Source organism: Pimephales promelas, chromosome 24 (assembly GCF_988280905.1).
Source record: "Pimephales promelas chromosome 24, fPimPro1.hap1.1, whole genome shotgun sequence".
In the NCBI taxonomy this organism is placed as follows: Eukaryota; Metazoa; Chordata; class Actinopteri; order Cypriniformes; family Leuciscidae; genus Pimephales; species Pimephales promelas.
Window position 1 is genome coordinate 20,491,738 of NC_142792.1, and position 17,855 is coordinate 20,509,592.

The 17,855-nt window shown below is 39.7% G+C and overlaps 1 protein-coding gene across 1 annotated transcript in view; it reads right to left on the reverse strand.

The window, feature by feature from the left end:
- trim24 (tripartite motif containing 24) overlaps positions 1–17,855 on the reverse strand; it is a 53,642-nt gene that overhangs the window by 15,379 nt on the left and 20,408 nt on the right. Inside the window, exons 9-14 of the mRNA XM_039673155.2 lie at positions 11,545–11,954; positions 7,753–7,884; positions 6,042–6,156; positions 4,912–4,966; positions 2,493–2,628; positions 2,174–2,397 (exon numbers count right to left, since the gene is read on the reverse strand). Of these exons, the coding sequence (XP_039529089.2) occupies positions 2,174–2,397; positions 2,493–2,628; positions 4,912–4,966; positions 6,042–6,156; positions 7,753–7,884; positions 11,545–11,954 (1,072 nt within the window). The remainder of the gene's footprint in view (positions 1–2,173; positions 2,398–2,492; positions 2,629–4,911; positions 4,967–6,041; positions 6,157–7,752; positions 7,885–11,544; positions 11,955–17,855) is intronic.

Below are 17,855 nucleotides of genomic sequence, written 5' to 3' on the forward strand. Positions count from 1 at the left end.
TTGTGTCCACCGGACCCTTCAGAGCCGAACCGTTTGGCGAGTTTCACCATTTGCTCGCTCCAGGAGCTGCGCTGGATGACGGCCGCTGTCAGCGGTACTTCCGCCTGTCACGCGCCCAGTTTGATGACATGTTGTCCCGCATCGGAGCGAGGATCACCCTCGCCCTCATCCATCTAATCTAGCTGTCATTTATTTTTTGTTTTGATGATAAATAGAGCCAGCCTTCAAAAGTTATTAACCTGTCCTGTGATTTTTTTCTCTCTCTCACGTCCAGACACGAATTTATGCACATATGTTGACTGTCTTTACAACATAATACTATTTCATATAATCTAGCTATGGAATGAATAACATTCAATACAAAATGAACATGTCTCGTATATAGAAATAATGTTTTAAGTGATAAAACATTTGCTTTGTTGTGCATAATCCCACCATGCATTTAGTCATATTAACAAAATAATTGATTGAAGCATCCAGACACTTCACCACGTGAGCAAGCAGCTAGGCTCCTGATTGGTTAACGCGGCGCGAATTCACGCCAAAGTTCAGATTTTTCAACTCGGGCGGCAGACGCGAATTCGCGTCAAACGCGTGAATGCACAAATGGCACTAACTGAATCTTTCGCGCTTAAAGGGTTAGTTCACCCAAAAATGAAAATTCTGTCAGTATTTACTCACCTTCATGTTGTTCCAACCCCGTAAGACCTTCGTTCATCTTCGGAACACAAATTAAGATATTTAAGATATTAAGATCGCTCCTGCATACAGTCTTGAGGGACTGGCTCTTGCTGTCCCCGAAAAGTCATTAAAGACATTGTTAAAATAGTCCAAGTGACTACAGGGGCTCAATCTTAAGTTTATCAAACGACGAGAACACATTTGTGCGCAAAAAAACAACAAAAATAACGACTTTATTTCAACTATTCACTTCCTTCTCCATGAGCCTGTAAGTCAGTTAACGTAGTGTGATTGCGTAGAGCTACGTCACACATAGGCTCACAATTGGCCGACGCTGGTCATGTGTGTGTGATGCGTGTGACGTACAATAACAGAAGCTTACGCTATTAAACTAGTAACCTGACTCGCGCAGAGGGAGAAATAAACGAATAGTTGAAATAAAGTCGTTATTTTTGTTGTTTTTTTGCGCACAAAAGTGTTCTCGTCGTTTGATAAACTTAAGATTGAGCCCCTGTAGTCACTTGGACTATTTTAACGATGTCTTTAATGACTTTTCGGGGACAGCAAGAGCCAGTCCCTCAAGAAGCCTATGGACTGTATGCAGGAGCGATCTTAATATCTTAAATATCTTAATTTGTGTTCCGAAGATGAACGAAGGTCTTACGGGGTTGGAACAACATGAGGGTGAGTAAATACTGACAGAATTTTCATTTTTGGGTGAACTAACCCTTTAACGCACCAGACGCTCAATTCGCGCCATTTGCGCGAACTTGACGCGCGAATGAGGCGTATTCGCGTCTTCCGCGCCTCGCTCCACGCCTCATTCGTGCCGCAGGAATTTTTCACGCGTGTAAAGCGTCTTTGCATTGACTTAACATTGAAATCATTCGCGCCTGACGCGCTATTCGCGTCCGGTGTGAACGTAGCATAAAACAAGATAAAAACACAATAATCACTGCAATAACGATCCAATCAGACACTTAAGCATTTGCCTATTTTAATCCAAACAGCGACATTTTTATTTGGCAGGGCAGTGTATATGGTAATGCCTTTTTTGAGAGAGTACAACAATTAAATTTCTTTTCATATGACAATCCTAGGTCTCATTTGATTATTTTTGATGGACACAAACCAAAAACACATTCACATGCATATGCCATAAGAGACTCAATTATAAAAATATAGTTTTGTCTTTAAAAATCTGATTAGATAAACAACTAGCCAGTTTGTATACATCTGATTAATTATACAGTATAATATACATCTGCCCGGTGTCACAGACAAGGCCTGTAGTCCCCAAATAAAATGCATGTTTTGAGATTTTTAACCGAAAGAAACCTGCACTGGCATATCTTCAAATATAATCTTAATCTGGCTTAATCTAAGCCCTGTCTGTGAAACCAGGCCATTAGATATGAAATCTCTACAGATCAAATTGAATAACTTCTTATTTTCAGTTGGGGTTGTTAGTTGCTTTCGATATTTCCGTTACCTCGGGGATGCAGTCAGAGTGGGGACATGGCAGGTAAGATGGAAGACTTTGGGACATTTGTCACAGCAGAGCAGTTCTCCTCCGTTCTGGCACACAGCACACCAGTCCTCATTGGGGTCTTCGTCGGCTTCTGGGGTCTTCTCTGTTTGCTGCTCACCCTGCAGTGGTGTTTGAGACTGAACCCCTGTGCTGTCTGGAAGACTGGCTTTAGCACTGGTGTTTACCTACAGTAGCACAAAAAAGAAAAAATGGAATGTGTTAAATATATATACACACAAGTCTGATGTTCAGAACTAGTTCAGAATGAGTGAAAGCTTACAAAATGAACTTCATCATCATCCTCAGGTTCATCTTTGATGACGATGACCGGTCCTGGAGACAACCTGCGTCTTCTTTTGGTGGAGGGGTTTGATGGGCCACTCTGGGGGGCTTCTGCACGTTTCCAGGAGACAGAACTTTAACAGGAAAACAACAAAATGACTAGCATTACATTTCGTGAAGGAAAGGCCTGGTTTCACAGCCAGGATTAGGTCTTAATTCAATTAGGACATTTAATTAGCTTTTATAAACGTCCCTTAGAGGTTTTTTGAAGATGCGTCAGTGCAAGTCGGTTTCAGTTTAAACCGCTCAAACATGAATTTTAGGCTGGGACTAGACTTAAACCTTGTCTGTAATATGGGGGGGTTAACTAGTAAACGTGACCTATATGACCTAGCATGCTATACACACAATGTTAAAGCACATTAAGGCCATTGCAAACAGAATCAAGTCTACGACAGAGAGTAGGACGATGCTCAAGTAGGACGTAGCATTTAAATGATGCCCAATCGGCACTAACGGGCCTAAAGTCTGCCAAGAAAACATCCCCTACACCATTCAGTCCCTCCAGGATTTCGCGATGTCGCGATCGCAACTATTAACGCAACTTCAACAAATCCACGTGAATTCAGTGCGCCTTGCAATTTTGAAAAATCACCGCAACTTTTCTGCAACTTTGACGAATCATCGCGCCGCGGTCTCCTGCAAAGCGTCGTCATACGTCAGCAAACTCACTTGTTTTGTTTTGTTCAGAAGACGCAGCAGATGTGGACTGCCAACGTCTCACATTTAGGCTACCTACAAAAATAACAGAAAAGGCCAATGTTGCCAACTTAGACTTTGTCGCTATATTTAGTGATATAAAAAAGCGACTAGAGACAAATCTAGCGGCTTTTTGGACAAACCTCAGTAACCAAATGTTGCCAGCACAATCCTGCGAGCGTGAGGTTTGCTTTCTCCCTGCCGTCACACCTCTCTCTGCAACCCTGTTCAGTGAACGGCTGCACGGCAGCTGACAGACGCGAATGAGCAGTGTTGTTTCCACGGACTTATCACTTATCTGCTTCTCTTTTGTTTTATATTTAAAGAATTGAGTTTGACCATTTTATTTTCCGTTCTTTTCTTGTGTTTATCACTTGTAGTAGGCTACTCACTATCACAGTGCATTAGTTCACCCAGTTCCCGAACTCTCTCAATTCAGAAAATTTAACACATAAAAAATAGCTAGCCGACTCGTTCTATTGTCTGACAAAAAAAAAAATTAAGCTTGGATATGCGGCTATATTATATTATATTAGCTATATTAAAATACATTATCAAACATTTGTTTTTTCCACCATTTAACTTTAGTGGCTATTCCTAAAACTGTATTTTGCACTTTATTAGTATTGGCATCATTCAACATAAATGCTGCTTAATGTTTGTGAGGTTCTGCACATTGACTTTTTTGCAGGTGCAGATCTTGTTTTAAAAAAAAAAAAAGAAGCTTAGTTTGTTAGGTTTTGCTGTGTCTTCAAATCGTTTGTTTTGCCTTTTATGGTTACTAATGGTTAGTTAGTTTGTTCGTGTGTTACAAAGTGTGTGACTTTGTCTCTTAAGTCAATTCTGGACTACAATAGAGCAGATGCAGATGATGAACAGTGTTTTCTGTGGGACATAATAAGTCCCTTTGGGGTGGACTTTGGACTTTTTTCTCTTAGTAAACCTATAACATGCACAAAAAAATATAACAACACAATAAAGGAAAGGGGAAAAGCCAAAAAGCATAATATGGGCATTTTAAGTTAAAAATCTATCTATCTTTGCCGTTTTAACCTATAAAAACATGCAGAAGAACATCGCAACTTTTATCGCAACTTTTTTAAAAAGCGGCCGCAACATCAGGCATTTTAGGCCCCAACAATCACAAAAAAGGCCCGCGAAATCCTGGAGGGACTGACCATTATTACACCATCACCAGCCTGCACAGTGGTGACAAGGCATGATGGATCCATGTTCTCATTCTGTTTACGCCAAATTCTGACTCTACCATCTGAATGTCTCAACAGAAATCCAGACTCATCAGACCAGGCAACATTTTTCCAGTCTTCAACTGTCCAATTTTGGGGAGCTCTTGCAAATTGTAGCCTCTTTTCCTATTTGTAGTGGAGATGAGTGGTACCCGGTGGGGTCTTCTGCTGTTGTAGCCCGTCCGCCTCAAGGTTATACGTGTTGTGACTTCACAAATGCTTTGCTGCATACCTCCATTATAATGAATGAAGCTAAACATGATTACAGTGCTAACAAATTTAATTGTAACAGGAGTGATTAAATGTTGCAGATTGGTCCGCTGATAATAAATAACCATGTACACTATGATACAATTTCATCGTGAAATGGTCCACCTTCAATTAACAGAAAAATATTGGTAAAATATTTACCTGGTCTTTGGTTCTGATGAGGTGATAGACATTTGAGAAAACTGCCTTCCTTGTGCTAAAAGTCCAATAAAATCAAGGCAATCCTCGGTTAGTGCTGTTACACAAAGCAATTGACCCTTCGCTAAGCCACGCCCGAAAACCGCCACTGGGCAATCATGTCTTAGCAACCGTAACTATGCGCAGGAGGTCTGGCAAGCTTTCAAACGAGGTAAACATGCTGAAGCATTGTGCGTATGGATTGTGCAAATCTGATACCGGTATACTAAAACTTTGGACGGGGGAGAGGAGTTGTTTTCCTTCCAGAAAATCTAAAAGCCAAGGGGAGAAATGATTGGCGTGATCTAGCGTCTATGTGCGAGACCCATTCACAACTACTGGTAAATGTCGACATGCTTAACAAAAACACCTATTGCTTGGAAATATTGACGGTTCTTTGGTCATAATGATAACGTAAAATAAGACGATTAAAGAGACAAGACAAAGGCTCACTGACATACTTTAAAATATAATTCAGCATTTTTTTAATCGACGTCCTACTAACGTTACCCCTAGTAATTTAACCCAATCCGATCGCGGCTCTCCCGGTATTAGTGTTATTCCACAAGATTTATTGATAAGCTGTTTGATTTATAATTATTATGATTATTTTCACATACCCTGCTGTGTATGAACATAGCTGTTCCTCAATTTGTGTTTCCCATGTGAACGGTCAGCGTACGAGGCGCTGCTGCTTGCGATGGGACTATAACGTTAGGCTTTAACTTCAATTTTTAAGAAATTATTTTCGAATCGGTTGCATATAATGTCGTAAATATATCCCTCGAATGCATACTGTAGTCCCTTTTGTCTTGCTCTCTGAGATATTTCACTTGTTCGCCGAAAATTACTAATTATCTCATTGGGAATGTCTGATACCGGGTGCATCCACACTATAATAGATGGGCCAGCCGCGAAAGCTTGACAGGCGTAGCAACAGTAACTAGGGAGGGCGGGGCTTAGCGAAGGGTCAATTGACAACACAGTACAAACAGTATAGTGAACTAGACAGCAAAACATTATTTCTCCAATTAACAAGACACAACGGTTACCAATGCCAGACATTTGTTTGTTTTTTTGCCAATTAAGCTTACCAGTTCGCTCTGTTGGTGTGGTGGGGTGACTGGGTGGATAACTGGGCCTTTGAGCCGTCAGCAGCGCGTTGGGTTCATATCTCCTGTTCAGGTATGATGTTGCTTGCATGTTTTGCTTAAAAAGCCCAAACAGAATTTTGCATGTTTTATACATACACACACACACACATACATATATATATACACAGGGAACTACACTAACCTTTTCCACTGGTGGCACTTGCGCTACTAACTTTTTCAGTTACTGGTGCAAAACATGATTTGGTCGCACAAATTATTTATAGTAAGCCGCACTCTGGATAGTAATGAATAATAATGAAACTGCATTAGGGGTGGAACTGTACAGAAGTCACGGTTGGGTCGGGTTCATACCTTGGTTCGGACATTCAGACGGTTCGGTACGATTCGGTACAATGGAGTGAAAAGCTAAACAAAAATGCAGAAGGCATTTTTATAAATGTCTTAAGCCTCGTATTTTTTAAGTTGTTTAAGTTTTATTAATAAAGGCATAGAACCAGTTTATTTGTAGTGCACTGACAATAGTTTTATATAATTAGTTTATTAATTAAATTAATAAAAAGACAAAATGACCTTGATATATGTTTGGTAATTGTACTTGAATGAATGTAAAATTAATTTGCAATATTTCAGATCAATATATTTATTTTCCTTAATTTTAACTAACCCTAACTTTATTCTCATCTGAATTATAAATACATGATTTCCGTATAAAATAATTACAATTAAAACACATTTGATTTTCTTTTTTAATCAATGTAGAATCATACGCAGGACTGTTGGAAAGCTGTGATGACAATAAAATGATAGCTTATAAATATTTCTCTGGTTGTTTCTGTTCCATCCACAACATTTTGTATGTCATGTTTGGGGTGTGGGATGAAGAGAGGGATATTTTCAGTAATTATTTAAAAAAACATTTAATTTATCTTCAGTGTGTAGTATTAGCCAATCAGGTGTCTTGACGCGAATCACGCGATTATGATTATGAAAAAACTAACGTTAGTCTAAAAAACTGCTAGTGATCATATAACGTTAGTCGATGTCAATATCAGCGCTAGCAATATAATTAGTTAGCTCATGGCAGAGTTTATCAGGCGAACACCAGACCGCAAATCTACCTTTGGTGTAAGGAAGAGACACGGTGTCTTACATCTCTGCGTCTTTTTCCTGCCGCCATGCAGGCTCAGATGGTAGCTTATTTGATTATGATTAGCATGCCTATTATAAAGACACAAACCTTTTACTATCATGTCATTTGAATAATATGCGCGCGATAGAGAGAGAGAGCAAGACAGCGCTTGTGTTGTTGTGTGAAGACGTGATAGTGCACGCGCGGCCAGGGCGCGCTCTCTCTCTCTCAGCTCGTTTGCGCCCTGTCAAACGCATCAGTCATTCTACTCTACAACACTCACCGCGATCAAAAAAGGCTTTGGCGGGACAAAAAGCGGACGATCCGACAGGTTTTAGAAGATTAAATACAACCCGAAAGAAACAAAAAAAAAACAGACCCGTCAAAATAGTCAGTGATACATTTGCGACCCATAAAAATTAGGGTCGCAATGGGATTTCAAAAGGTCGCATATGCGACCATTTTGGTCGCAGTGTAGTTCCCTGATATATATACACATAATTGGTCAGTGCTTATATTACTGTATATGGTGGAATGGTGGAAAAAGATGGCCACACTCACCTGATGGAGCGTGTGTGGAGAGGGATGTGAAGCTCCACTGGAAAGAGCAGCACTGTGCGGATAGCGACTTCTAGGCAGCACTTCCATTGGTTTAGGAGGGAAGGTGGGATTGTTGATGAGACCCCTCAGAGTCTTAAAAGAAAAAAACAGCAAGTTCAGAGTTACACAACAGTTTTTCCATTCATAAATGAACATTGTATTAACATACGCTACCATTTGAATGCTTGGAATAACTAGGATTTGTTTCATGTTTAGAAAGACGTCTCTTCTGCTCACCAAGGCTTCATTTATAAGAACTATTTTCTACTTGAATATATGAATATTCAAATTAACCAATCATTAATACCATTGATCTGCTCTACCAAACGTGGATGTTATTCCACTAAAGCCCCTTTCACACAGAGATTCCAGAAAATACACGGATAATGTGACCCAGCATTTGTCCCGGAATTGTCTGATTTCTGTTCATTCACACTGCCAGTGATTTGCCGGGATCTGTGTGTGTGTTCACACACAACCCGTAAAAATCCCGGGAAGACACATGACGTCAGGATGAGACGTATAACGGACGCGTCGAAAACATGTAAACGCGCATACCGTACACGCACTGGTGAACGATCTCAGCTTCAGTACGGATAGTGAGGAGCTCCTGGTCTCTGCTTCGCTCCAGTTTGCAGTAGGGTTGTCCATGGTTAACCGATTAGCAGTAACCTTTAAAATTGCAGAACCGAGTGAAACCTTTTTGCTCGGTTAAGTGGCGTCAATACATATTTGCACAAAACTTTTGCGTTTTTTTTTTTTTTTTGTGATTGTCGATAAAAAAATATTGTGAAATGACAGCGTTTCTATTAACGGTGTTATGCGACTAAAACATTTTTTTTTTTCCTTTCGCAATAAGCCATTCCAAAAATAATGGCAATGGACGTTGGTATATCACAGCCACCGCACTAGACATTATTATTATTTGGAAGGAGACGTGGTGTGTCATCCAAGCATTAATGGCATGGCAGGGAAAGTCACAGTGTTTCTGTGTGTTTCTCCCTCATTTCTGCTCCGCGGTCTTGATTGTGGCATTTCTTTGAGGTTTTGTCTAGTAGGCTATTACTTGTATCTTTTATAAATTTTAAAAATGAACTCTGCCTCGTCCAAACGGTCAGTGCACTGTTGTGTTCATTCGTTTCCCCTTATTTAATCCGTAGGCCTAATTGCAAAATGAAAAATGAACAGTTGTTGTATTTTGTAAAACGCAGAGTTTAACACCAAAATGTTCATTTGAATTGTAGGACTAGGTCAAATGCTGCGCAAAAATATATAGGCTATATATCGACGAACTTTCAGATATTTGTTTGATTTTTTTGCCCCTTTAAACATTTAAAATATTTGACAAATGAATATGGAAAAAAAAAGATTTTACTGGTTTTCTGAGGCCAAATTAGAACCTGGAAATTATATTTCCTCCGCAGTGCTGAATGAGAAGAGCCGTAACCACAGCCTACAGAAAGGGGATTTAGATGATTTATAAGATATAATAAATGTGTCTGATAATAAAATAATATAAAATAACGAGGCATTAATTGTTTATTAATAAACTATTGTTTTCTAAATCAGTTTCTCCTAAAAACAAATCTCCATCCCCGGATGCACCTTTAGAGAGAAATACATAATTAGCTATAATTACATAGTCAGGAGATATTGGCTTTTGATTCGAATTTGTTCGTTTTAAATTAGACATTTAAAGCCTATGCTTTAAATCTCCAATTTAAAACGAACAAATTCGAATGCGGCTGTTTCAGTTCTCGCGCTTCAGTTCACGGAAATCATGAAGCGCGCCTGTTTGTTAAAGCACAACGTTTTCTTGTTATTGTGAGTTTAGGCAAATAAATGTATTTGCGAATAATGTATTATTATTTTCTGTATGACCAGAAATGAAAGAGTATTTTAAGTTGTTTCCACTGAAAGAACTGCAATGAAATTGCAAGTGTTCACATGGGCGTCTCGCAGCCTCCACACTAAGCACACACACTGAATAGGCGTCAAAATATTGTGTTTATTTGTGCTTTGCTCCTTTTTTGGATAAAAGCGTCTTCTACATATGCAGCCTATAAAATGTTACAATAATGATAATTATTATTGTTATTTGCGGACACGGAGTTTTTGCGAAATGGACGTGTTGCCAATGTGCGTATTTTCAATGGGCAATTTCAGTTTGAAGGGTATGGAAACGCACCTACTTTAACTGCTCTGAACTTACCACTGCGTTTTATTTCTATAAATTAATTTCGTTTCAAATGGGGTCCGACCAGTTATTAAAGGTGTTAAAAATTAACTCTGTATCTCGAGGTTGCGGCGCGCACACAATAGGTTAACCGAGTATTAACCGAAAGGGCCTCGGTTAACGGTTAATGAAAAACTTGAAAACGTGCAGCCCTAGTTTGCAGGTATTTGTTCGTCCTTTCTTTGTTGATGACGAACACAAACTTTCTTCTAAGAGCAACAGAGTCGCGCGATGGCACGAGCTAAAGTCATCACTAAAGACACACCCTTTTACGGCATTGGTCCTGGCTTTTGTTCACACAGCGCGCGTTCCGGGACTGATTACGGCAATGTTACTAGGTCCCCAACACGGGATCAATCCCAGAATCAATCCCAGGTCGTGTTTGCGTTCACACAGAAGGCGTTCTGGCAATTTGCCGGCAATTTCCTGGGATCAACTCGCTGTGTGAAAGGGGCTTAAGAAACGAACTTTGTTATTATTTTGATTGATTGATACTGTGAAGCTGCTTTGATGCAATCTATATTGTGAAAAGTACTATATAATTATACTTGACTTTATTTTAAAATGTAATTTATTCTTGTGATGCAAAGCTGAATTTAATTTCAGCATCATTACTCCAGTCTTCAGTGTCACATGATTCTTCTGAAATGATTCCAATTGCTGATTTATGCTCCATTATTATTAATGGTTCTTACTATTATTAAATGTTGAAAACTAATCAGCAGTTAATATTATACAAGATGTTTTACATACACATATAAGACTACTAAAACTTCAGTCACGTTCGATCAACTTGATGCATCCTTGCTGAATAATTTTTTTAAAATCTTACCCAGACAGCAAACTGACATTGAATCAACGTGGAAACGACGTCTCTCATGACATTGAAACAACGTTGATTTTGCTCATCGAATTAACGTTGAACCAACGTCAGACGCGGCATTCTTCAAAGCTAAATGAAAATCGAAAATTGGTTTGCTTTCATAACGTTGAAACAACGCGTTGATTTCAAGTTGATTTTCCGTTAGTTTTGAAAGAATGACGCGTCTGACGTTGGTTCAACGTTAATTCGATGAGCAAAACAATGTCAGATCAACGTTGTTTCGATGTCATATTTCCACGTTGATTCAATGTCAGTTTGCTAACTGGGTACTTACTGACTTTGAATGGTAATGAAGAAAATAAGAAATTGTTAGATATAATTAGACTGATTTCTAAAGTGTCGTGTAACACTGAAGACTGCAGTAATGATGCTGAAAATTCAGCTTTGATTACAGGAATAATTATATTACATAAAATATATTACATTATAAAATATATTCAAATAGAAAGCAGTTCTTTTAAACTGCAATAATATTACACAACACTACAGTTTTTACTGTGTTTTTGATCAAATGAAAGCAGCTTTGGTGAGCATTAGAGACAAAAGTATTTAATCATTGCAAACTGTCGACCAGAAGCATATAGGTCTCCTATGATTTACAGTAACGTTCTTGTAATATTAGGTCACACTTCACCTGTGTAGGTAAGCTAGAGGGCTGAAGCATAGGTGGAGGGCTTCGTGCGCCATATCTGCGCCCGTGCTGAGGCATGCTGGGTAACGTCTGAGATGGCGAGCCACCCTGTAGGGGTCTATGTGGAGGCGGCCCTGGTAAGCGCATACCGTGGTACCATGACCATTGATTGGGTGGTTGGTGGCGGTTGGTTTGCTGGGAGAGTTTCTCCACCTGCATCTGCAGTTGGGCCAGTGTGCTCTGCCGCTGCTGCTGCTGTTGTTGCTGCTGTTGTTGCTGGTGTTGCTGGGATGGTGAGCTCCGGAACCCTGGCTGAAGACCATCGGGTCTGGGGCCTGGGTTCATTTGTTGGAAAAGGAATTGCTGTGGACCGCTGGGATGGCGGACTGGAGTTTTCTCTACGACTAAAGAACCTGGGAAAAGATACAGGGACATTTCCATTTGAGAAGCTGTAGATTTGTAACAATTTCACTCTCACACACGGCAAGCCACCAATGACAATGAGTGCAGAGGGACACATTCAGCATGAGCACTACTTAGTGGACCTTTCATTTTGAGTTCCTTAAATCACTTGCACATGCACTGTTGTCACAAATGTGCAATCTTAAAGGGTTAGTTCACCCAAAAATGAAAATTAAGTCATTAATTACTAACCCCCATGCTGTTCCAACCCCGTAAGACCTTCGTTCATCTTCGGAACACAAATAAAGATATTTTTGATTGAATCTGAGAGCTGGATCAGTCCTACATAGACTGCCTAAGGCACTGGCTCTTGACGGCCCATAAAGTCATTAAAGAAAAGGTTTAAATATTCCATGTGCCTACAGCGGCTCAATTATAAGTTTATCAAGCGACGAGACTACTTTTTGTGCGAAAAAAAAACATAAATAACGACTTTATTCGACTATTCTATTACTTCCTTATGGGCGCATGCGCAAGAACTGAGACGAGGACGTTCTCAGCTGGAAGCGCAAAACTTTCTGTTTACAAGCAGAGGAAGATGCGCGCTGTACATACGCTTTTCAATTTGCGTATTTTCCGCACTATAAGGTGCACTTAAATGCCTTTAATCTTCTCAAAAAACGACAGTGTTCCTTATAATCCGGAGCGCCTTATATATGGATCATCATTTTATACGGTAGGGGGCGGTAGGGTTGGGTATCGTTTGAATTTGAACGATTCTGATACCGATTCCGATTCCTTGTTTCGATTCCGGTTCCTAACGATTCTCGATTCCGATTCTTTTAAGAGGCAGGGTCAAAAAAGTTTAGCTAACCTTGCTAACCAACGGCCTTTCTGAAGGAAATACTCCTTCTGTAAAAATACTCCTTTTGTCACAAATTTTGCATTTTGCCGAGATTTCGTTATTTTTAGAAAAGTGAAGCCACACTTTGGATCGTCGACGTAAGCTACTCATGTTTGACTCGCGTGGTTATGCCAACACTTCTGGTAGACGCTTCTTCGTTGGTGTTGTTCAGCGGTTTCTTCTTCCGCTCGGCGGACTGTGAATATTGAAACTAGGAATCGAAATTTTTACTTTTGAACGATTCCGGGAAAAACGAAAAGTTAGTCTCGGTTCCAATCTTTACTCGATACCCAACCCTAGGGGGCGGTAAAACTCCTAAGCGGTGAGCAGCCGGTAACAAGAAGTAGACGAATGAGAACGTCCTCGTCTCAGTTCTCGCGCATGCGCCCATAAGGAAGTAATGGAATAGTGGAATAAAGTCGTTATTTATGTTTTTTTCGCACAAAAAGTAGTCTCGTCGCTTGATAAACTTATAATTGAGCCGCTGTAGGCACATGGAATATTTAAACCTTTTCTTTAATGACTTTATGGGCCGTCAAGAGCCAGTCCCTTAGGCAGTCTATATAGGACTGATCTAGCTCTCAGATTCAATCAAAAATATCTATATTTGTGTTCCGAAGATGAACGAAGGTCTTACGGGGTTGGTACAGCATGGGGGTGAGTAAGTAATGACTTAATTTTCATTTTTGGGTGAACTAACCCTTTAACACAATTAATTCATAATGATAAATGTATCACTTATTATTGTAAACCTGTGGTAAAACGTCGATGCTTGGGTTTGAAACCTTTAAAGGGTTAATGACTCGTAAATGTAAGTACACATTGATGGCCTAAGACACGAAACGAGCGTTTTTTGTGAGAAAATAGCGTTTTTACCTCGTTTAATCACAGTGACGTCAAAGTGATCTGAATCAATTGTTCAATGTCCAACTGAACCGAACTGAATCAGTTCAATGTTACGCCGAAAGTGATCGCTTGCGTGTGACGTCACTCAATATTTACACGGAGATTTCGGAAGTTTTACCTTTTACTAAACATATTTAGATATACCGAAATCGTCTTCCATTGCGGTTTCCCGTATATCTAAATATTTTTAGTGAAAGGTAAAACTTCCGAAATCTCTGTATAAACAAAGAGTGACGTAGGCGCGCAAGCGATCACTTCAAGCGCATGTGCAGCCCGAAGCGCCCGTGCCGTCAGATAATTTTGTCATGGCTATGATTACAAGAGGTAAAACGATATAAATACTGTTCGTTTTCTCACACAAACCGCTCGTTTCGTGTCTTAGGCCATCAATGTGTACTTACATTTACGAGTCATTAAATCATGTTTAATTTGGACTTCTCTGTGCATGCTTTTTGGTGGACCCCCTTAGGCTCCAGTGTATGACTGATAAGACAACAACGGTTTGACTGAAAAATGTCAAAATTGAAAATACTGTGGAAACAAAGACACCTACATCTTGGATGCCCTTGAGGTAAGCTAAAACATATCAAAAATTATTTTCAAAGTGAACTATCCCTTTAAGTAAACAACAAAAATGCCAACAAACGGACGCTTTTATCAAGTTCGTTTTGTGATCGCACTAGTTTCCAGTGATTTCTTTACAGTTTATTTTTCTGATAAAACTTCCATTTGTTAGTGTAATGATGAAATATTATCTAGGCTCATTTATTTACATTTGCAACAAACAATGAATATGTGTTACTCCACTGCATTTTCCATCAAATTGACCTTTGTACTTGCAAATTGTTTTCTGTTTGTTTGCGAGTCGAGTTTTCCTTTGCAAAACAGATCTAGTTTGTTTGCGAGTCGAGTTTCCCTTTGCATAGCAGACCTAGTTCGTTTACGAGTCGAATATTCCTTTGCAAAGCAGATCGAGTTTGTGTGCAAAATGCCGGATTCAGCAGTGGATAACCAAGATGAGGAGGAGCAGCACCAGCCAAGAGAAAAAGAGACAGACAGGATAAGCTGGTCGAGCTAATTGACTCTGTGCACGAGAAAAATGCTAACTTCCGCCTTGAGGGCGGATATTGGGTACTTCGGTTCCGGTTGCCGTTGTTTATATCCTACATCAGTGGACCGGCTATCTAAAGCTTAGCTATCTAAATATATTTGTCTAAAACTATGTTCGTTTGTTCATTGTCAAGTCAACCAACACAGTTTTCACTCATATTTGGGTGGAGCCAGGCGCTGCTGCATTGTGAAAAGTAAACGATATTTCACATTTTGTCACCGCACCCAAGCAGTCGCTTTACAGAGTGGAGCGTTGCGTATCCATGACAACTACTGTAGAAGGAAGTTTTTAGGCTACTAATTATTTATTATATTATACCCTTTAACCAGGAGAAGCCCCTGGGTTTAGAACCTATTTTGAAAGGGAGACCTGTTTAGAAATATGTGTGAACAGCCTAATATGTGTTAAACAGCCTAACTTGATAATGAACGAACCAACGTCGGATACCTTTACTCCCTGTATGACATGTATAGTGGTTGTCAACACTGATCTATATGACATTCTATAGATAGTGGTTGTCAACAACATAGCCTCTGAACATCATAAACAAAACAATGGCCAACACAAACTGTTCTGGAAAATGCACTTTCTAACGCATGATTTCGCATTTTATAATGTATAGAGATATAACAGTTACCAAATCGCATAGCTTGAGCACGTAGGTAGCATGGCAACATTAATGTCCGAGTGATTCCACGTGTACCGCGTATGTACACGGCGTCAAATGTCCGAGCGAAACAAAACAAAATGTAGATCTACATCTGGGGAGCGATATTTATTTTTTCCTAGGATGGTAGGAGTGACGGGTAGGTTGGGTAGGTCATATGCTATATATATAGGCTATATATATACACTGTGTATAATATATATATATATATATATATATATATATACACATAAAATAATAACGTTAAGTAAACGGTATTCATAAAAACGCTGAAAAGAGATTATGCGTGTTGATAGCATGCCAAAAATACGTGATACGTGTCATACGCAATTTCATGAGATCAGTCTGAGCATGGATGTTGTTGTGACTTAACGTTCCCTTCAAAATGATGCAAATACTGAGAAATGTAATATTTAAACCCCTTCTCTCTTGCTCTGGGGAGCTGGAGGAAAATCATTAGCCAGTCGATTAACATAATCGACTGTAATATTCGGCAAATGTTCAAGACATCTGGAGAAACATACATCCTCTACGTCGTCCATCAGGCTACCGGAAACTAGACACCCCATATCGGTTTCGCAGCCGGAACTAGCATATGCTAACGTGCACATAGTCCATAGGGAGGACATGACGTTTTAGACAGAGTCAGAGGAGAGGAGATCGCAAGGAGAGAATGGTCAGACTGGTTACTCATTATTTTGACAGATTACACTATGGTCCTGTTTACACCTGGTATTAAGATGTGTTTTGGTCGATCGGATCACAAGTGGACGATGCCAAATTCAGGTGTAAACGGGCTTAAGTTTTCAATTAGCATTATTTTGTTGCACTTTTGCTATGATAAACAGACATCCACTCTTGGATTGGAGTTATGCAGGCTGATGACTGCTAGAGAATGCATTGTTTACTCTTTAACGTCCTTGTTGGTGGACCCAAACCTGCATGCCAGCAATCAGGGTTCAAGACCGACTCGGAGCGGTTAGGATTGGAGGGTGAGCTTCGGAGGCGGAGCAATTAAGAGAGGGTTGTCTTTGCTTGGGTTGATTTCAAGTATCAACAATGTTCAGCAACGACTTTGAGAAATAACATACTGCACCTTTAAAGGGTTAGTTCACCCAAAAGTGAAAATTAAGTCATTAATTACTCACCCCCATGCTGTTCCAACCCCGTAAGACCTTCGTTCATCTTCAGAACACAAATAAAGATATTTTTGATTGAATCTGAGAGCTAGATCAGTCCTAGATAGACTGCCTAAGGGACTGGCTCTTGACGGCCCATAAAGTCATTAAAGAAAAGGTTTAAATATTCCATGTGCCTACAGCGGCTCAATTATAAGTTTATCAAGCGGCGAGACTACTTTTTGTGCGAAAAAAACATAAATAACGACTTTATTTCACTATTCCATTACTTCCTTATGGGCGCATGCGCGAGAACTGAGACGAGGGCGTTCTCCTTCGACTTGTTACCGGCTGCTCACCGCTTAGGAGTATTACCGCCCCCTACCGTATAAGATGATGTGCTGATATAGCTGGAAGCGCAAAACTTTCTGTTTACAAGCAGAGGAAGATGCGCGCTGTACATACGCTTTTCAATTAGCGTATTTTCCGCACTATAAGGTGCACTTAAAAGCCTTTAATCTTCTCAAAAAACGACAGTGTTCCTTATAATCCGGAGCGCCTTATATATGGATCATCATTTTATACGGTAGGTGGCGGTAAAACTCCTAAGCGGTGAGCAGCCGGTAACAAGAAGTAGTCGAATGTGAACGTCCTCATCTCAGTTCTCGCGCATGCGCCCATAAGGAAGTAATGGAATAGTGGAATAAAGTCATTATTTATGTTTTTTTCGCACAAAAAGTAGTCTCGTCGCTTGATAAACTTATAATTGAGCCGCTGTAGGCACATGGAATATTTAAACCTTTTCTTTAATGACTTTATGGGCCGTCAAGAGCCAGTCCCTTAGGCAGTCTATCTAGGACTGATCTAGCTCTCAGATTCAATCAAAAATATCTTTATTTGTGTTCCGAAGATGAACGAAGGTCTTACGGGGTTGGTACAGCATAGGGGTGAGTAATTAATGACTTAATTTTCATTTTTGGGTGAACTAACCCTTTAAGGGTCATGGAACACTATAACAAATTTTTTGAGTTGTTAACATACAGGTTTGCACATCAATGCAACCAATAATTACACTCACTATGTATTAAGGGTAAAGTGGCTTTTTGCAGCTTTTCATTTCTTTTCATTTAAAAAGCAAAGTTGAGACAACATCATTTTCTGAGCTCTTCTCTGCATTATTCATGAGAATGAACTCTTTTATTCCCA